General features: G+C 42.6%; 1 protein-coding gene across 1 annotated transcript; it reads right to left on the bottom strand.

Moving 5' to 3' along the window:
- Positions 1 to 2,317: 2,317 nt before the first annotated feature.
- LOC307074270 (uncharacterized protein) lies at positions 2,318 to 21,435 on the bottom strand. The gene is made up of 18 exons (XM_079734286.1): positions 21,252 to 21,435; positions 18,638 to 18,711; positions 18,194 to 18,252; positions 9,969 to 10,292; positions 9,501 to 9,764; positions 9,035 to 9,107; positions 8,187 to 8,268; positions 7,887 to 8,104; positions 7,077 to 7,158; positions 6,777 to 6,994; positions 5,967 to 6,048; positions 5,667 to 5,884; positions 4,857 to 4,938; positions 4,557 to 4,774; positions 3,752 to 3,833; positions 3,452 to 3,669; positions 2,645 to 2,726; positions 2,318 to 2,562 (listed from the first exon to the last, which is right to left on the bottom strand). The coding sequence occupies exons 2-18, from the start codon at positions 18,706 to 18,708 to the stop codon at positions 2,341 to 2,343; spliced, it is 2,595 nt and encodes an 864-aa protein (XP_079590412.1). The 5' UTR covers positions 18,709 to 18,711; positions 21,252 to 21,435; the 3' UTR covers positions 2,318 to 2,340.
- Between the last annotated feature and the right edge of the window lie 1,219 nt (positions 21,436 to 22,654).

Consider the following 22,654-nt stretch of genomic DNA (forward strand, 5'->3'; position numbering starts at 1 on the left):
CATCCAACAATGATTCTATGCAGTTGTTCACTTACAGAGTAATAATAACAAAAATATGCGTTTGTTGGTTTGATTCTGTGTTTCTAATCAAGGCCTTAGTTACATCAAGGCACATCTGCCAGAACACGATGAAGGTCTTCGGTCTCCTGATACCACATCAACCTCTTCTGATGAAGATGACTTCTTCTCCAATGTCAAGCAGACGCATTCTCATATGCATTAAAGCTTCAGACACTAAAACGGCGCGTTTGGGGAAAGCTCAATGTGCGACTGGTTTCGTAGTGGCTGTAATTCTGCACCACGGCTGAATTTTGGAAATGTCCTTAAATACTGTATTAGGGACCCACTAATATCTATATTAAAGCATCCATATAGTAGCATGCCATGGGACCTTTAATACTGTGTTTAGACCCGGCTCTAGGCCGTAACAAACTATTGGAGAGGTTGAGTAAACTTAACATAATTTAATTAAGGACGACCAATAAATTGAAGTAATGATATGTGTAGATCAGAAGCATCAGTAACGCAGCAAGTGGATGATGGATGTATGTAATGCAGTGGTGTAGAGTGAACAAGGAAGGGTAATGGAACAAAAAACGGGAAGTTGAGCAACCTGCAAAATGGAAAGTGAGTAATTTATTCAAATTAGCAGCTTCCGAGAACACATGACACAGGTGCTTCCACCTCTCCGTGATGAGCCACTGGCTCCTCCCACAACCTCCAGCACAATGAGCAGGGGACCCGGCCCCAGTCTCCTCAAGCCACAGGGTCGTTACACGGTTAATACTGTTAATATTGTTCTGTTAATACTGTTGATACTAATCTGTTAATACTGTTCCGTTAATACTGTTGACACTGCTCCCTACCATTCTTTGTTAATTATGTTGATGCTTCCCTGGTTATACTGCCTGTAGCAAATGTCCATATTACACCCCACCTAGGACGCTGCCCCACCCCACTTAGGTTATTTATTTTGGGCCCCTCAAGAAAAAGGATGTAGGGTGGTGGTGTTAAAAATATGGATTATTGCACAAGTGTGATAATGAACATGGCAAGGGTGCTCCGCTGCCATCAGGAGATCTCCCCGAGTGCGAGTGGAGATTGCTGGTTTAACCTGTGCACACTGATTACTCAATGTGCAACAGGTGTGCAGCCTCACCAAGCCCCAGAGTCCAATCAGACTCCGCCGGTTTATACTGTTCCCTTCTGAACATGTTCACCGTTAATACGGTCATCTGTTAACACCGTTTATATTGTTCTCTCTTGATACTGTAAATAGTGCTCTTAGTTAATACTGTCCAGGGAGACTGGTTACCAGGGAACCAAGGTATGCTAGTGGTTACCTAGGACGCTAGATGTTACCAGGTACACTGGTCAGTGTTGGCTCTAGGCAGTTGGGGGCCCTAGGCAAGACTTTCTTTGGGGCCGCTCCTTTCCTTGCCTTGAGCTGAAAACTAAAAAAAAGACTGCAATTGATTAAAAGCAATGGTTACACATTTTAATGAACATAAGACATTGCTATTAAACCTAGTAGGAACTTGACCTATGTTTATTTTGCCAATAGCATATAATTACAATAAATATATTTATTAATTTCAGTAGATTTGCTGTCATGTTGCAACCAATGTATTTTGTACACTGAAACAGTTTATATTGCATTAGAATCACTTTGGACAACTACAAGCATTCTCTAATTGGGCTGTGAATGCAAATCACCACCAGAGGGAAACATTACCCTTTCAGAATGGAATTTGATGACCACCATCACTGACACTGATGGTTACCAACTTAGACGCGATGCTAGTGGTCACCATGGACACAAGGGCGACCAGGGAACTAGTGCTTACCATGTTCACTAGTTGATACTAAGGGCTACCAGGGTAAAGGAGTCTGTGGAAACCACTCCCTGGGAGGGAGTGGTTTCCACAGACTAGTGTTTAGCAGGAAAACTAATAGTTACCAGAGACACTAGTGGTTACTAGTGGTTACTAGGGATCAACAGGGACGCATGTGGTTATCAAGGACACTAATGTTCTCAAGGTTTAGCAGGGCCATATAATCACAACTTGGCAAAACAGCTTAGGATATCACCTTTTATATTCATCAGTAACCACTAAGAAAGAAAAAAATAAGGAAAGGGAAACAGAGCAAAACATAGAGCAGCAACCAGTCTTGTAATCTGTATTAACCCATTTGTACTGGCTGCTGCACGGCGCAACATTGTATACTAGATACAATGTTGCGCCGCGCAGCAGCCAATACAAATGGGCTAAAACTATAAAGCTATATACAAACTTTTAAAAAATCTATTGGAGGAAATACTTGGTCATCAAAAGCTGTTTACTGAGTATCTTCAGTCAGCTCCCTAGAGACCGGTCGTCCTGGGTGGGAGCCTGCAGGGCCTATCAGGCGGGAGGAGGCTGCATCACGGTGCGTTGAGACTGGGGAACCGGCTCTCAGAACAGCCTCCTCTCTCGGTCCAACAGGCTCCTCTCTGGGCCTGACCGGGTTCATCTGCATCCCGCTGTTAACGTAGATGTCCTCCTCACCTCTGAAGACGACCTGAGATACAGAATGGGTCTTCAAACACAACAGAGCTCCACAGATATCCCAAAGGTCACTGTGGAGCTTGTATCCACGTTACCTGGGACTCCTCCTCGTCTGGTGGGGCTCGCTTCACAGTGGCAGCGTTAAAGGACTGCGTTTCCTCACCCACTTTCCATGTTCTGAAATCAAAATACACAGTAGAGCAAACTGTATATCAGAGGGGGTGGGATGGTCTATTGGTCAGGGGGTTTGGAAACCAGTTGAAAAGTTCTGGCAGAGCTATTATAGAGAGTGCATATTGAGTGTAAAGGCGGGTCGCAACTGACCCTGATGGTTACCAACTTAGCAGCGATGCTAGTGGTCACCATAGACACTAGTGGTTACCAGGGGCGACCAGGAAACTAGCGCTTACCAGGTTCATGACTTGGTACTAAGGGCTACCATGGTCAAACCTTGTTACCAGGGGTTACCAGGGACACTAGTTGTTACAAGGAGTTTGCTTTGACAGAAGTGGTAACCACAGACACTAGTGTTTAGCAGGGCCATTAGCTGTTACCATAGACACTAGTGGTTACCAGGGATCACCAGGGACGCTTGTGGTTATCAGGGACACTAGTTGTTCACTGGATTTACCAGGGCCATATAATCACAAGTAGGCTGTTCCCTTATTTGGAGTCAGCTGGGATTGGAACCTGATATTGGCAAAAGAATGAACACAGTAGGATATCACCTTTTTATATTAAACGGTAACTAAACACTAAGAAAGAGAGAAAGAAGGAAAGGAAAACAGAGCAAAACATGGAGCAGCAACCAGTCTTGTGATCTATAGTGAAACTCTGAAGCGATATACTAACTTTTAAAATATCTATTCTGAGGAACTACTTGTTTATCAAAAGCTGTTTACTGAGTATCTTCAGTCAGCTCCCTAGAGACCGGTCGTCCTGGGTGGGACCCTGCAGGGCCTATCAGGCGGGAGGAGGCTGCATCACGGTGCGTTGAGACTGGGGAACAGGCTCTCAGAACAGCCTCCTCTCTCGGTCCACCAGGCTCCTCTCTGGGCCTGACCGGGTTCATCTGCATACCGCTGTTAACGTAGATGTCCTCCTCACCTCTGAAGACGACCTGAGATACAGAATGGGTCTTCAAACACAACAGAGCTCCACAGATATCCCAAAGGTCACTGTGGAGCTTGTATCCACGTTACCTGGGACTCCTCCTCGTCTGGTGGGGCTCGCTTCACAGTGGCAGCGTTAAAGGACCGCGTTTCCTCACCCATCTTCCGGTTTCTGAAATCAAAAGAATACACAGTAGAGGGTATATCAGAGGGGGTGGGATGGTCTATTGGTCAGGGGGTTTAAAAACCAGTTGAGAGGTTCTGGCAGAGCTAATATAGAGAGTGCATATTGATATGGCGGGTCGCAACTGACACTGATGGTTACCAACATAGCAGCGAGGCTAGTGGTCACCATGGACACTAGTGGTTACAAGGGGTGACCAGGGAACTAGTGCTTAGCAGGTTCACTAGTTGGTACTAAGGGCTACCATGGTCAAACCTTGTTACCAGGGGTTACCAGTGACACTAGTGGTAACAAGGAGTTCGCTTTGACAGAAGTGGTTACCACAGATACTAGTGTTTAGCAGGGCCACTAGTAGTTACCATAGACACTAGTGGTTACCAGGGATCACCAGGGACGCTTGTGGTTATCAGGGACACTAGTTGTTCACTGGGTTTACCAGGGCCATATAATCACAAGTCGGCTGTTCCCTTATTTGGAGTAAGCTGGGATTGTAACCAGATATTGGCAGAAGAATAAAGACAGTAGGATATAACTTTTTTATATTAAACGGTAACTAAACGCTAAGAAAGAGAGAAAAATAAGGAAAGGAAAATAGAGAGCAAAACATGGAGCAGCAACCAGTCTTGTGATCTAAAATGAAACTTTAAAGCGATATACTAACTTTTAAAATATCTATTCTGAGGAAATACTCAGTTATCAAAAGCTGTTTACTGAGTATCTTCAGTCAGCTCCCTAGAGACCGGTCGTCCTGGGTGGGAGCCTGCAGGGCCTATCAGGCGGAAGGAGGCTGCATCACGGTGCGTTGAGACTGGGGAACCGGCTCTCAGAACAGCCTCCTCTCTCGGTCCAACAGGCTCCTCTCTGGGCCTGACCGGGTTCATCTGCATACCGCTGTTAACGTAGATGTCCTCCTCACCTCTGAAGACGACCTGAGATACAGAATGGGTCTTCAAACACAACAGAGCTCCACAGATATCCCAAAGGTCACTGTGGAGCTTGTATCCACGTTACCTGGGACTCCTCCTCGTCTGGTGGGGCTCGCTTCACAGTGGCAGCGTTAAAGGACTGCGTTTCCTCACCCACTTTCCAAGTTCTGAAATCAAAAGAATACACAGTAGAGCAAACTGTATATCAGAGGGGGTGGGATGGTCTATTGGTCAGGGGGTTTGGTAACCAGTTGAAAGGTTCTGGCAGAGCTATTATAGAGAGTGCATATTGAGTGTATAGGCGGGCCGCAACTGACACCGATGGTTACCAACTTAGCAGCGATGCTAGTGGTCACCATAGACACTAGTGGTTACCAGGGGCGACCAGGAAACTAGCGCTTACCAGGTTCATGACATGGTACTAAGGGCTACCAGGGTCAAACCTTGTTACCAGGGGTTACCAGGGACACTAGTGGTAACAAGGAGTTAGCTTGGGCAGAAGTGTTTACCACAGACTCTAGTGTTTAGCAGGGCCATTAGCTGTTACCATAGACACTAATGGTTACCAGGGATCACCAGGGACGCTTGTGGTTATCAGGGACACTAGTTGTTCACTGGGTTTACCAGGGCCATATAATCACAAGTAGGCTGTTCCCTTATTTGGAGTCAGCTGGGATTGGAACCTGATATTGGCAAAAGAATGAACACAGTAGGATATCACCTTTTTATATTAAATGGTAACTAACCACTAAGAAAGAGAGAAAGAAGGAAAGGAAAACAGAGCAAACAATGGAGCAGCAACCAGTCTTGTGATCTATAGTGAAACTCTGAAGCGATATACTAACTTTTAAAATATCTATTCTGAGGAAATACTCAGTTATCAAAAGCTGTTTACTGAGTATCTTCAGTCAGCTCCCTAGAGACCGGTCGTCCTGGGTGGGACCCTGCAGGGCCTATCAGGCGGGAGGAGGCTGCATCACGGTGCGTTGAGACTGGGGAACCGGCTCTCAGAACAGCCTCCTCTCTCGGTCCACCAGGCTCCTCTCTGGGCCTGACCGGGTTCATCTGCATACTGCTGTTAACGTAGATGTCCTCCTCACCTCTGAAGACGACCTGAGATACAGAATGGGTCTTCAAACACAACAGAGCTCCACAGATATCCCAAAGGTCACTGTGGAGCTTGTATCCACGTTACCTGGGACTCCTCCTCGTCTGGTGGGGCTCGCTTCACAGTGGCAGCGTTAAAGGACTGCGTTTCCTCACCCACTTTCCATGTTCTGAAATCAAAAGAATACACAGCAGAGCAAACTGTATATCAGAGGGGGTGGGATGGTCTATTGGTCAGGGGGTTTGGAAACCAGTTGAAAAGTTCTGGCAGAGCTATCATAGAGAGTGCATATTGAGTGTATAGGCGGGTCGCAACTGACCCTGATGGTTACCAACTTAGCAGCGATGCTAGCGGTCACCATAGACACTAGTGGTTACCAGGGGCGACCAGGAAACTAGCGCTTACCAGGTTCATGACATGGTACTAAGGGCTACCAGGGTCAAACCTTGTTACCAGGGGTTACCAGGGACACTAGTTGTTACAAGGAGTTTGCTTTGACAGAAGTGGTAACCACAGACACTAGTGTTTAGCAGGGCCATTAGCTGTTACCATAGACACTAATGGTTACCAGGGATGACCAGGGACGCTTGTGGTTATCAGGGACACTAGTTGTTCTCTGGGTTTACCAGGGCCATATAATCACAAGTAGGCTGTTCCTTTATTTGGAGTCAGCTGGGATTGGAACCTGATATTGGCAAAAGAATGAACACAGTAGGATATCACCTTTTTATATTAAACGGTAACTAAACACTAAGAAAGAGAGAAAGAAGGAAAGGAAAACAGAGCAAAACATGGAGCAGCAACCAGTCTTGTGATCTATAGTGAAACTCTGAAGCGATATACTAACTTTTAAAATATCTATTCTGAGGAAATACTTGGTTATCAAAAGCTGTTTACTGAGTATCTTCAGTCAGCTCCCTAGAGACCGGTCGTCCTGGGTGGGACCCTGCAGGGCCTATCAGGCGGGAGGAGGCTGCATCACGGTGCGTTGAGACTGGGGAACCGGCTCTCAGAACAGCCTCCTCTCTCGGTCCAACAGGCTCCTCTCTGGGCCTGACCGGGTTCATCTGCATCCCGCTGTTAACGTAGATGTCCTCCTCACCTCTGAAGACGACCTGAGATACAGAATGGGTCTTCAAACACAACAGAGCTCCACAGATATCCCAAAGGTCACTGTGGAGCTTGTATCCACGTTACCTGGGACTCCTCCTCGTCTGGTGGGGCTCGCTTCACAGTGGCAGCGTTAAAGGACCGCGTTTCCTCACCCACTTTCCATGTTCTGAAATCAAAAGAATACACAGTAGAGCAAACTGTATATCAGAGGGGGTGGGATGGTCTATTGGTCAGGGGGTTTGGTAACCAGTTGAAAGGTTCTGGCAGAGCTATTATAGAGAGTGCATATTGAGTGTATAGGCGGGCCGCAACTGACACCGATGGTTACCAACTTAGCAGCGATGCTAGTGGTCACCATAGACACTAGTGGTTACCAGGGGCGACCAGGAAACTAGCGCTTACCAGGTTCATGACATGGTACTAAGGGCTACCAGGGTCAAACCTTGTTACCAGGGGTTACCAGGGACACTAGTGGTAACAAGGAGTTAGCTTGGGCAGAAGTGTTTACCACAGACTCTAGTGTTTAGCAGGGCCATTAGCTGTTACCATAGACACTAATGGTTACCAGGGATCACCAGGGACGCTTGTGGTTATCAGGGACACTAGTTGTTCACTGGATTTACCAGGGCCATATAATCACAAGTAGGCTGTTCCCTTATTTGGAGTCAGCTGGGATTGGAACCTGATATTGGCAAAAGAATGAACACAGTAGGATATCACCTTTTTATATTAAACGGTAACTAAACACTAAGAAAGAGAGAAAGAAGGAAAGGAAAACAGAGCAAAACATGGAGCAGCAACCAGTCTTGTGATCTATAGTGAAACTCTGAAGCGATATACTAACTTTTAAAATATCTATTCTGAGGAACTACTTGGTTATCAAAAGCTGTTTACTGAGTATCTTCAGTCAGCTCCCTAGAGACCGGTCGTCCTGGGTGGGACCCTGCAGGGCCTATCAGGCGGGAGGAGGCTGCATCACGGTGCGTTGAGACTGGGGAACCGGCTCTCAGAACAGCCTCCTCTCTCGGTCCACCAGGCTCCTCTCTGGGCCTGACCGGGTTCATCCGCATACCGCTGTTAACGTAGATGTCCTCCTCACTTCCGAAGACGACCTGAGATACAGAATGGGTCTTCAAACACAACAGAGCTCCACAGATAACCCAAAGGTCACTGTGGAGCTTGTATCCACGTTACCTGGGACTCCTCCTTGTCTGGTGGGGCTCGCTTCACAGTGGCAGCGTTAAAGGACCGCGTTTCCTCACCCACTTTCCGGGTTCTGAAATCAAAAGAATACACAGTAGAGCAAACTGTATATCAGAGGGCGTAGGATGGTCTGCTGGTCAGGGGGTTTGGTAACCAGTTGAAAGGTCCTGGCAGAGCTATCATAGAGAGAGCGCTGTCCCAGTCCCGTTGACCGGAATACAACCAGAAAAATAATGAGCACCAGGGGACAGACTAGGCAGTGTATAATGCATGGGGTGAACTTATCTAAATGCGGTAATTTGAATCTCTGTCTATTTCTGATTCGCTGCTACATAGATAACAATACAATGGTTATTGTAAATAATATGATATGTCCCACACACAATTGATGTGTGATAAACCTTTTAAGAGCAGAAGCTCCAGCACTGAAGCTACACGATGTGATGAGCACCTGGCAGCACTGGTTATCCTGCTGAATCTCTTCATAGTTTTCTTTGAATAGCCGTCATTTGAATAAAAACTGTATTCATATATTTTTTGCAAATAAGATGCATTTATCTCGCCATTAACGTTTTCAGATTTATTAGACAGCAGTGCATAATAAGTGTACGTAACTGGGACTTTAGGAGTAGTTGGCAACCATCATTACACTCATTACACTGTCAACGCTCAATTGCACCCCTGGGGTTCAGTTCCCCATGACCTCAGTCTGCTTGTAAGCATCCTAGAACAAGATGCCCCCCCCCTCCACCTGCTGCTAAATGACATCTATCTGAATTCAACAGAGAAAGTTGTGAATTTTCAACACAGTGGATATGTACGATTTCAAGTGGACTTACCTTATAATACACACGACCACGGACACTAATCCCACGAACATCACAGCAGATTTGAAAATGCACAGCACCGAGTCTGGAAAATTAAAGATCAGGAATTGGAATGTGTTCTCAGGAGATTTTTGTTCTTGGTTTCTTGATTGGCTGTGATTGAACCAATGAATGTATTTCAAAAAGCCATGAGGCTGATTAGTCGTCGTGAGCCATTTAAAAATCCAGCCACTGGGGACATCACAAGTTAAAGTTTTTTTAACCAAAAGGCAGAACAAAAACTGAAATTCGTATATAAAAAACGTATTCAGGGTTGACTGTCATATCGAAGAAAATAATCATCATTTGCTTGCTGGTTTTGAGTCAATCTTACTTTGAATTATTGATCATTACACAGCTTTGTCTCCTGTCTTAGATCGAGGAAATCTTAAGGTACAACACCAAGCTCAGGGTGGTTTCCTGTTTTGATTCAACTTACCTTGAATGTCGATCTTGTAGATATTAGATGTTTCAATGCCAATGTCATTCCTGACTACACAGAAGAACCAGTTATTGGTGTTCAACAGCTGGAAGGACAGAGAAGATCCAGTCCCGATCTTAAGGATGTGTTCTCCATGTATTCGGTACCAGGTGACCTCGCTGACAGCAGGGTTAGCATGACTGGTGCAGGTCAGGTTCAGGCAGCCTCCCTCTCTGGCTGGAAGACAAGGGCTGCCGAAAGCAGAGATGTTCCTGGGGGCATCTGAGAGAGAACCCACCAATCAGAGCCTAGCCGTCAGCTCCGGGGTCATGTTAGTCAGATGTTGTGAATCAAACAAAACTGTTCTGAATACAATAAAATATAGTAAATTAATATGAAAAAAAGCGCACGCACCAAAAGTCGTTGTTCATTCGTAAACAAATAATAAGATGTACTTTTCATTGAAAATGTAGAATATTGACTGACATATGATACTGAGTTGGTGTCTTGTTGACGTTACAGTTTTGTTTCCAGATGGTATGAAGTAGGCCGCAGTGCAGGAGACATTGTTCCCATGGTGGAGGTGGGAGGCGTTGAAGGTCAGAGTGGAGGTCATGGTATCGTTCTGCTGGAGCTGGGTGCTGAGCCCCAGGGCGGGGGTCCACGTCACAGTGGGCGGGTGGGTGTCACAGTAGGATGGGGCAGAGCAGCCCAGCTCCACAGGAGTCCCCTCCACCACCTGCTCCTTGGGGGTTGTCAAACGAGGTGCAGCAAATACCCCTGGGTATTTTGCAGCGTTGCACCCAGCACCTTTAAAACAAGCGGTTGACAAATCCAAAGACTCAATCGATGCACAAACTTTGACAAAATATTTGAACAAAACATTGAACCCTAACCCTAACAAAACAAGATCATTAATCAGAATCAATTAATTATTATTAGTTGGTAATATTAGTTACTAAGCAACCTGGTCTCACACGAATCCGTGAAATGACCACGGACGCTTAACTCAAAATCTGTGGAATCCTCACAGAAACATGCCAATTTCCGTGATATGGCCACGGAATTTGCTCCAATGCAAGTTAGTGACACTCATATTCCGTGGCACACACACAGATCCCCGTCTCAACGACCGAGTCGACCACGGGCGCTTAACTCAAAATCAGTGGTGGTGTCACACCAAATTTGTACCGGGTGCCAAATTTGTACCGGGTACGTAATCCATACGTAATCCATTCCAAACCTGCCTGGCAACAGATGATCGCGGACGATCGCGTCGATTGACGTAGGAAGGTTCAAGAACATTCGCGAATTATCTACTATATTTTAAATTTATTTATTCATATTATCAATGTATTTATCTATTTCCTTAAACAGTTATAGCTTAATGCTATGGGGATAACGTGAATAATAATAAAAAACATTTACCATTTAGTAAATGCCTGCTTATCTATCTATTACCTATAATCTATCTACTATCGCAATTAAATTAACACAAGCTAGCTAGACTATGATACACATTAAACACTCAGTTTACTAGCTAAATTCAATTAAAAAATGAAATGCAATACAAATATAAAGTTAGGAACGCTAATAAATGTAATTTGTAAAGTTAGTGGTATCTGTCTTGTCGCGCTCAATGAACGACTTCGCGAATGTTCTTGAACTCAATGAACGACTTCGCGAATGTTCTTGAACCTTCCTACGTCAATCGACGCGATCGTCCGCGATCATCTGTTGCCAGGCAGGTTTGGAATGGATTACGTATGGATTACGTACCCGGTACAAATTTGGCACCCGGTACAAATTTGGTGTGGCAATGGCCTCACGGAATAACTTAAATTGTCTGTGATATGCCAACGGAATTTGCTCCAATGCAAGTTGATGACAATCATATTCCGTGGCACACACACAGATCCCCGTTTCAATGACTGAGTCGACCACGAGCGCTTAACTCAAAATCCGTGGTGGCCTCACGCAATCACTTAAATTGTCCGTGATATGACAACGGAATTTTCTCCAATGCAAGTTAATGACACTCATATTCCCTGGCACACACACATAGATCCCTGTTTCAACGAACGAATCAACCTGGTCTCACAGGGATCCGTGAAATGACCATATATATGAAAGAAATTCATATTGACGGTATGGCACAAAGTGTATCATAGTCTAGCTAGCTTGTGTTAATAAACTCAGTTTACTAGCTAAATGCGATTAAACAATTAAATACAATACAAATATAAAGTTAGCAACGCTAATAAATGTCATTTGTAAAATAAGTTATCTGTTTAATGTTATTTCGTCTTGTGACGCTCAATGAATGAGCGCGAATTTTTATGGACCTTCCTACGTCATCGTTCGACGCGATCGTCCGTTGCCAGGCAACATTCAACGCGATCGTCTGTTGCCAGGAAGGTTTGGAATTTTCGAACGCAGATTACGTAGGCAGTACAATTTTCGCCCCCGGTACAATTTGGGTGTGACAGTACCATCCAGGTGTTACTATCACCGTTGCTGTGAAAAAAAATGAGCTGTGCAAACCCAGCTCACAACACTATTTCAACAACCCCTGTCTGGGAATTCAGAAATGCAATTTATATATATATATATATATATATATATATATATATATATATATATATATATATATAATTATATATATATAAATATATATATATATAGCCCTATATATTTATTTATTTTGTTGCTTCGAGGAGGCCTGTTGGTCTACGTATATATATATATATATATATATATATATATATATATATATATATATATAAAAGGGATAATGTATAGGACGCCGGTCATTATTGGGAAAATAAGCCCCGACAGGGCGAACAGGACACCGACACTCAGCGGAGGTGTCTTGCTTCGCCCTGAAGGGGCTTATTTTCGACGTTTTATATCATTTTGCGACGTTTTATACATTATCCTGCTTATTACACGGCTACTTGCCAAAACGAAAAAATTGCTTCACATGGTGTGTCTTTTTACAATTTATTTGTTACCAGCATTCGTAGTGTTTATCAGCAGAGAAATAGTCCGCCAAAGACGTTGACATCGCTAAGCAACCGAAGACGCTGGGGTTGACAAGTTACCAGACTACTTGCGGAGTGATACCAAGACGTCATTAGAGGCAAGAATCCTTTGTTTTCCTTGACGGCGGTCAATTATACTTAGCAACGGTGAATTATCAAATATAATTCACCGCCGGAAGTTGTGAAGGGCACATGCAAGTGAACGGAGCGTTCCACGGCATAGAGTGGCGATGTCACGCCCCTTCCGGTAGAGCCCATGGGACCTATGAGATCGAAAAATATGAATGGGTTTCAATGGAGAGAAAGTAATTATCTTCTGGTCCCAGTCTTTATGTGCCCCGGATTACACATATGTTGTTTGTGGATTTAAATGATAATTTTTCATGTCAAGAGTTTGACCGCTTATTGTGCAATTGTTCAGTCAAAGGCTGTAGAGAAAACACAATGAGAAAGACTACAGGTCTCGTATGTGACGTCACGCTCCCTGCGACTGGCGTGGACAAGACCGACAATCTCCCCATTGGCATAACTGAAACTCTCCACATGCCCCGACTTAAAATGGTTTTCACCTCTTTCGATGCTTCTATCCTTCCCTTGGAAAAAAGCGGTGAAGTGGAGCAGAGAGATCGCCATGTCTGTACCGGAGTTCCAAGTGCGGGTGGTGACGTATATCATTCGCGTCGAGAGCAGCGAGTGGATGTAGTTCACAAAGCGCCCTCACACAAAACCTAACATCATCAAACTTCTTCGCGAAATTTTTTAGTTTTCTTTGCATGAAAAATTAGCATTTAAATCCACAAACAACATATGTGTTATCCAGGGCATATAAAGGCTGGGACCAGAAAATAATTACTTTCTCTCCATTGAAGCCCATTCATATTTTTCGATCTCATAGGTCCCATGGGCTCTACCGGAAGGGGCGTGACTCTATTGAGAAGACCCTTGTAATAAATAAATATGTATGTATGTATTCATAGATACATATTTATATATATGTATTTATTTATTTATTATATACGGAGACAACCTGTTAGTATCCTGTATGGACTCTGTCCGCCCTGCTGGTCCTTTGTGGAATTGCATGTTTTTTTGTTTGCTCTGCTTTTGTTTTTGTCCTGAACCCCGCCCTCACCTGCCTTGTGCCACTCCCTACCTCTGTCTGCCACACCTGATCATTAGCCTGCTCATTGTCCTAATTGAGTTTTCCCTGTCCCATTTCTCTCTGCTAATGATTTGTTTTCTCTCTGCTATTTAAGTTCAGCCCACCTGTTAGCCCTTTGTCAGATCGTACCAGAAAGTTTGGAGAGACACTCTGCCCGTTTCCGCTCTGCCCGTTTCTGCTCTGCCGGTTTCTGCTCGGCCAGTGACATAGACTTTCTAGTGATTTTCTGTTTTTTGATCTTTTGTGCGTTACCCTTTTTGACTCCTTAGTTTGACCTTTTGTCCTGTCTGACCTTTAGTTTAAATCCTGAAGAAAATAAATTAATATTTTTTGACAATCGCACCTTGTCTGCACCTGGGTGCTAAGCTAGAACCCCTAACTCCACCAGATCTCCTCGAAGCAACGAAAGTGGTCAATTAAATTCAAGATGGGTGGGCGACAATAGCGATATAGTGCCATACCGTCAATATGAATTTCATTTATAGATGGTCAATGGTGAGATACAGATCTTGTTACAACAATAATTTATATCGATGTAACGAGAAAGGATGTAATGATAACACCAAGAAAAATAATTGCTACATGGTTATAATAATTTAAATATAATTAACTTATAAAGCGTATAACGAGACGATCTAGTTACAGATCTAGCCAGCAGAGGCTGCATTTTAACCGAATTCGGCCTATTACCTTATACATATAATAGTCTAACTCTACATGTCAAATGTGTGATATGCTGTAGGCCTACGTATAGGCTAGTTTTTTATATTATAAATATTGAAATATTGTCTGGTTATACCTGAACCACATTCCCCATAGAAAAAGTACACGTGTCAGTTGGTGTTACAACCCTCTTCATTGGATTAGTGGAAGTGGATTGTCAATGGTCAGATACAGATCTTGTTACAACGATAACAGCTACATGGTCTACTTATAATATTATAACTAAATAATTGTATATTTATTTATACATAATATTCATTTTAATATTTTATTAATTAAATATTAAACCAATGCATTTCAATCGGGAGATTATTTTCGACTTCAGAAGGGGGGGTGGGCTGCGCAGGATTCGTCAAAACAACAATCCGATTTATCACATTTTTGAGCAGACCCCCTCAAAAACCTAAACTAACCACGTCCCTTAAACCCAGTCTCTCACCAGATTGTGGTAAAACTGCCCACAGCGGAAGACACATTACAAAAACGGCTCTAAACATGTGACACGTCTATGTTGTTTTGGCCAATTCTTTTCAATGGGCCTGCGTCCACGTCATGTGACTTTCATGGTTGCTATGGTGGTTGCCATCGACCGCCCCCCATATCTGTGAAGGTATTATTGTAGCAAAAGTCGTTAGCACCTGTAACTGCAGATTTTGAATGTGTACACTAAAGTCACAGTAAATTTGAAGTTGTATATATTTATTTTGCATGTGTACTCTAAAGTCACAAATGTGTAACAGTACATTTGAAGTCGTAAATATTTTTTCTACCATTGTAAACACAAAATAGGGTCTACGAGTACGCAAGTCTGTGTTACAGGTGCACAAATCCTTTTGTTGCAATCATTGCAGCGCATTTGGTGCAAAACACATTCGTGTTTCATAATCTGAGAACATGTCCAAAATGTGTGCATTCGTAAACCCAAATTTTGAACTAATGCATCAGAAGTTGCACATCTGTGAACAATTTCGTCACAAATAAAATGATATAGAACACTATGTTGATTCAGCATTTTAATGAGTGAGCACAAATCCGTCGTTACAGATGCTCGAATCTGCTCCTGCATGTCTCTGCTGTGGGTTCTTTTGCTGGTAGTTTTGCAACACGTCTAGGTGGTACATGTCTAGCAAAAGTGATATTTATCCGTATGAGGCAGAGCGTCCGTGGGCAGGACAAAATTGCAGAACTAACCAATGAAAGTCGCCGGCAGGGGGTGCATTTTTCAAACTACACTGGGACTGCACTGCACTTGTCCATCTTGGAAGCTTAAGGAGGATCCTAAACGCATCATTATACGCTACCTGTAGCTTCTTCAGTTTTGCTGTTCTATATTTACACCAGAGGTGAGCTGTGTTAAATGGAGTACAGTAGGCTCTGAAGAGACTTACTTTAACATCTTCCGTGCACATATGGAATTTGCGTGCCAACATATTGGCCTGTGCATAAAGCTTACAGCACTGGCGCTGGACATCATGATGATGGATTCACGATGATGATGGATTCATCAGATTCACGATGATGATGGATTCATCAGATTCATGATGATGATGTGACCTAAATACCTTAGCTTCTTAACCACCTCTAGAGTACGATCAGAAAGTAAGAATGAGGGAAACTTTTGATTCTGATCCTCCTTAGTTTTAGCAATCATAATAACACTCTTCTTAGGATTGAACTTAATGTCATATTGAACTCCGTAGCTAGAGCAAACTTTAAGCAGTTCCTGTAGCCCAGCACTATATGGAGACATGATGAACAAATCATCAGCGTATATGAGGGGGTTGATAAGACTCTCTCCCACCATACATCCAGTCTTACACTCTTTAAGCTTCTTAGAAAGATCATCCATATAGACATTGAAGAAGACAGGCGACAAGATGCCACCCTGTCTCACCCCATTAGTGACTTGATAGGGTGCAGATAAACTACTGCCCCATCTAATTTGCATGGTTTGTTGTGTGTACCAGAACTGCAAAATCCTTATCAGGTAAGGTGGAACCCCTCGCTCTTGGAGTTTGACAAACAATTTACCATGGTTAATCAGGTCTAATAATCACCCTATCATTAATAAGAACTTTTCCAGCATTAAATTCCTCACTCTTAACACAATTAAAAATGTCACTGTAATGTTTTCTCCAAAGTTCTGCAATATTTTCAGATCCAGTGATCCCAGCAATACTAGACGGCAAGGGCACCTTACTGTTATTAATAACCTTAACTTCTTTCCAGAAATCATTGGCATTATTCTGCTGAAGCTTTTTGGCCATGGAGTTAGCCCTCATAGCCTGCTCGTTTCTTTTAATAAAGCGTATAGCATACTTGAATCTTGTATTTGCCTGTTTCTTACGCTCACATTCAGGCCCATGTCTAGCTTTCCCTGATAACACCCAGGTTTTAAAAGCTTATTTGGCCTCTGCATGGAGTTTAGACACATATTCATTCCATCCTGGTCTGACATTATGTTATTATTATATTATGTTATTACCGCTATTATTGCAGAAAAGCTTACCACTACGAATAAGACAGTTCACAATCTTCTCATATATTATACACAGATCTTTACTATGATTCTGGTTCTTACAGTTAATGTCATCACATAGGAAAGCATCAGATGGGATATGAACATTATGAGTATCAGTCATGAGTATCATCTGTACATACACAGTGATCCAGCCAGGATGTTGTATGCCATGCTTCACTTATATATGTGTAGCTATCTACAGGCAAAAGTACTATGCTGGAGAGAACCAGCTTGCTGTCTTCACAAAACTGCACTAAGTGTTGGCCAAACAGGGATTTCTTGTCGGAGATATCAGCATTCATGTCGCCTACAATAAATATACGCATATGTATATGCCTTTTCCTTAATAAACGAGCTTATAAAACCAAGACTGTTAATATATTCATCCTCATTTTTGTAACATTCATATGGAATACAAACATTTAAAATAACAGCTTTGCCATTATGTACAACTTTGATGGCAATACCTCAGTAGACCTCAGGCCTAATCACACTAATCAGTGGGTCGTATTTCTTATGCCAAAGTATGGCCACTCCCCCAGGGGTTCTGCACCGCAGTATTCCAGTGCTTAGATCTGTTGTGGACTCCCCTGCCCCATGGAAGTCATTATTAACAGTGTTCAGTTGATCTAGGTCTTGTTTCTCTAAAAATGTTTCTTGTATGCACAAGATGTCTGTATTCTCCAAGAGCTTGTCAATTACAATTCGCTGCGCTTTGTCCCCTGCCCCATGTCCGAGGTTGCGATTTATATGACACAACTCCTCCGGTCATAGGAGACACAGACATATATACATTACAGTCTCGTTCACAGAGTAATTAAAAGTATTAGCAAAGTGCTACCGGTATTGAAAGTGAACCACAGAGATTACTAAAGGTATTTACAGAGGATTACAGTGAATACTACAAGTATCAACAGAGGATTACAGTGAATACTACAGGTATTAACAGAGGACTATAGAGGGTACCATAGGTAGTAAGAGAGTACAATAGGTATTAAAAGAGTTCTACAGAGGGTACTAGAGATATTAAGAGAGTACTACAGAGGGTACTACAGGTATTAAGAGAGTACTTTAGGTTTTAACAGATGACTACATAGAGTACTACAGGTATTATGAGAGTAATATAGGTATTAACAGAGTACTATAGGTGTAAACCAAGTATTAAAGCTATTAGAGAGAGCACTACAGAGAGTACCTCAGTGCTATATGTATTAAGATAGTACCCACTACAGGTATCAACAGGAAGGATTGAGATGTTTACCTTGCAGGAGACTACAGAGCAGAAATAGTCTCCAGGATCCAGTCATGTTCTCTCCAGAACTTCATCAGGAGAAATACAAAGATCTCTTAATCTCATCATTAAAACTTTAGAGGACATTAACTTCTGTACTATCCTTAATATCGTACTACACTTAAAGTATTCAGTACTAAACTAATTATATGAAGATATTGTAAAGTGCTATAGAAATTTATATTTAAAAATACCAGTACATCGACAACTGTTTCCATGACTATTCAACTAATTAGTTGAAAAGTTTAGACACAGATATAAACAGGAAAACAAAAGATAAAACATGGTGTTTGTCTGCCCAAGGTCAAACTAAAACCGTTATTGCTTGAATAAAACTTGAAATAATATATATCAATACATGTAAATAGAAATGATGTTCCTTTGTTCTAGCAACCAGACATAGAGTTGACTTACGTGATAGATCGGTGAAGGACTTGATTTGAAGTTCCTGAAGAGTAAAAACTTGACTTCATCTTTCTGTCCATGCCCTGGGTGAGGTGAGTGAAAGAGGTACTTATTAAAATGTAGATGAGCACAGGCATACCTTTACAATAATAGAGCTGAGACAACATACAGGAAGAAGATAGAGTTAGAGATTAAAGGTTCAACAAAACAATTATCAACCAATATTAACATTGCGCTGTATAACTGTTAATTATTAAATACTCTTAATTAATACTGTTAACACTGTCAACAGTGTTGTTGCAGTTCTCTGTTAACACTGGCCTGTTAATATTGTTAATAATGTTAACACTGTTAATGCAGCTAATACAGTTCAATATTAATACTATTGATACTGGTCTCTGTATATACGGTTAGCAAGCAAATGAAACACATAAATATTTTGTGAATCTAAACCTGCCCGAGAGTGAAGTTAAAAGACAAAATAAATATTTCCATGCAAAGAAGAAAACATTTTGTGATTTTACAGAAGAAGCCAAGAACTGGTTATCTGATGCCGTCCACCCATATGTGCAAAAAAAATAAATGTTAATGAACCTCCAGACAACCAGAGTGTTGCTTTTGATGGGATTAATCCAGAGGACAGTGTTTCAAACATTTCGTCTTCTAAGGGGTCTCATTCAGAAGCCAATTCTCATGTATCCAAAGCCTCATCATCCACTTCCTCTGCAAGAATAAAAATTGAAGCTGATAAGGCAGCACTAACAGAGCGAATGGCTGCATTAAAAAGGAAACCTTCTCTGGAAGCCAAAGGAGAGGAAATAAGAAAAGAAAAGGAAAAATTTCCTCTGGAATCCAAACTGGCAGCAGCCAATGCAAAACTTCATGTGCTGGAAGTAAACTCAAAGTGTGGTTCTAAAGCATCCAACGGAATGAACTCTTATTTTGAAAGGAACGAAGCTCAACTAACAGGACAACTGATTCTACATTAAGTTTTTTTGTCCCAACAAATGCAAATAAAAGAAATTCTGGGTGAACCAGTCTCAAGGGCCGGTTGTCAGGCCTAAACAAACGTCTGTGACACAAATTGACTACAGACCTGCAACAGATATTCAAGCGCAAGGCACTCAAATGGTTCATGATGCTCAACAGTGTGGACGTGAATCCTATCTCAATCTAGGAGGCAACCATAACACCCAAAACTATATTGTGAACATCATGCAGCGTCAGAATGACATCAAAACGTTGCTGGTTCAGCGAAATTTATCGTCTGCTCTGCCAATGAGAAATATTCATGTGTTTGATGGGGATCCGCTGCAGTTTCAATCCTTCATCAGAGCTTTAGAAGAAATAACAAATAGTTGGAGTGACCGCCTTCACTTTTTGGAACAGTACCCCAGGGATCAGCCCAGAGACCTGGTGAAGAGCTGTCATCATCTACCCCCTGCTCAGGGCTATCAAATGGCTAAATCCCTTCCCTGCATTTTGGTAATTAACATAAAATTGCTTCAGCATATATGGACAAAGTTCACAACTGGCCACCCATTAAAACAGAGCATGTGGAAGCACTGCAATCGCTTCCTTCGAGGTTCTGCCAATTTAACACAGCAAATGTGTACATTAAGGAGTTGGATATGCCATCCAACCTCAGAAATATTATTTTAAAACTGCCCTATAAGCTATGGGAAAGATGGAGGATGGTTGCATGTGATCTGCAGGAGCAAAGAGGATGAGTTGTGTTCACTGACCTTGTGGCCTTTTAGGAGAAACAAGTTAAGATTGTTTCTCACCCGCTTTTTGGCAACATTCAAGAATCACAACCTGCCAACCACAATAAAGCCCCAACACGGATTATGCAAATCAAAGGAGAGACAGAAGCACATTTGCAACCAGCATCACTGCAGTGAATGAAGGAGATAGAAGCTATCACGACAATGAGATCAAGTACTCTTCTGATCAAAGTAACATCAAATGCTGTTTATTTTGCCAACAAACAAGTCTCTCAATGGAGAAATGCTCACTCTTTAAGATGAAGATGCATCAAGACAAGATTTGTTTCATAAAAGAAAAAGGGTTTTGTTTCGGTTGCCTAAAGGCTGGCCACATAAGTAAAGACTGCAGGAGTCGCTTGGATTGCAATGTGTGTCAGAAGAAGCATCCCTCAGTAATTCACATTGAGATAAAGGATAGAGGTACATCCTTTTAAGAAGTAAAAGCATCTGTGAGTTCACCACTAAGCGCTTCAACTGGACAGCCTCAGACATGTGGACATATAGGGGCCGGTAATGAGGACAATGCCGTCTTTTCCATTATTGAAGTCAAAGTTAAAGCCCATATGAGTAACACAATTGTGCAGATGTATGCATTTCTGGACCCGGGGAGTTCCGGTACATACTGTACAGTCAGTTTGGCAGAGAAATTGGGCCTGAAAGGCAAGTCAGCTAACATCTTACTAAGGACAATGGGTCGACAAAGGATTGTGGGCACCACCATATTGGCTGGTTTGGAAGTGTCTGGTAGGGATTCAAATGATTTTATTGAGTTGCCTTATACCTTAACTCAAAATACTATGCCGGTGTCAAGGTTGAACATTCCACGTCAAGAGGATGTTGAAAAGTGGTCTTACCTGAGGAATGTAAAGATTCACAATATGGATGCTGATGTGGATTTGCTCATCGGCACTGATGCAGCAAAAGCGATGGAACCCTGGGAACTGATCAACAGCCAAGGCGAAGGACCATACGCAGTCCGAACAAGAGTCGGCTGGGTCATTAATGGACTACTTCGTGGTGGAGATAACAACCAAGTGAAGACTGGCTGCTCTGTTGTTACAACAAACCGTATCGCTGTGGAATACCTTAAAGAAATGGAGCAACAGTTGCAACAGACCAAGAAAGATCTCTCTGAGAAGGAGAAATTGCACATTGAGGAAGTTAGCGGCAGGCACGAAGAGGAACAATGGTTGAGGAAAGGGCTGGATGATGCAAAGGCTACCCACACAGAGAAGATTGCAAGCCTGGTAAAAGAGATGGAGGGTAAGCTCAAGACAAAGGAAACCAACATGGACAAGATTAAACAGAAGGCCAAAGAGATGCAGGAGAAATTCAAGAAAAGACTTCAGGAAAATGAGGAGTGCATGAAGAAAGACCATGCCAAGAAGGAGGAAGAGCTCCAGCAGAAAGAGCAGCAAGTCAGAGACAAAATCCTAGAGTGCTCACGGTCTCAGCAGTGCCAAGTCAGAGTTGCAGACCAACCAACAAGGAGGAGCTGGAGAAACGGAATAAAGCCCATAAGCAGGAAGTTGAGGATTTGGAGCATCGCTTTCAAGAGAAGTTAAGACAACAGGAAGAGGATATTGCTGAGAAACACTAGCATGTAGCGCAGGAGAAGGCCGTGGAATTGGAAGACGCATCTCAGCAGCTCAGTATTACCAGGGTATAGCCATGGCTACAGGCTGTTGATTAAAGACGAAAATGGGCTTATCCAAGAACAAACTTCTCTCAAGGATATATTGTCATCATTGCTGATGCTACAGCCCCAAGAGTATCCTGGTTGAGTTCTGAGTACAAAGTCGGACACCAAAGGATTGGTCCATTCCGTCTGCCTCCAAACCAAGACCATTGTGTTTGAAAGACCTGTGACCAAGATATGCCTGCTCCTGGAGGCAACGGCATAAGACAATGGACAATATTCTTCTCCATCCCATCCAGCTATCGGGAAGAAGGCCGTAGAATATAGTCTAAGAGTTAGGGGCAGGTAGAGAAAATAGCTCCCCTTATGGATTTAAGTAATTGTGTGTTTACACTTTTCTCTATTAGGGGCCAGAATGTTGGAGCTATTCAGTTGTAAGATTGAATTATATAACATTTATTTAGTTTGTTTGCTTAATATAAAATAATATGATTATTTTATGTTTATTTTCTCGTTTGTATTATAAATTAAAGTGATTGAAATGATAAGCAGCCGTTTGGCACCGGGTGTCCAACCTATATATATATACAGAGGTAGGCGGGCATAGGTAAGACTTGG

The sequence above is a fragment of the Pollachius pollachius genome (genome assembly GCF_949987615.1).
Source record: "Pollachius pollachius genome assembly, chromosome: 1".
NCBI classification, from domain to species: domain Eukaryota; kingdom Metazoa; phylum Chordata; class Actinopteri; order Gadiformes; family Gadidae; genus Pollachius; species Pollachius pollachius.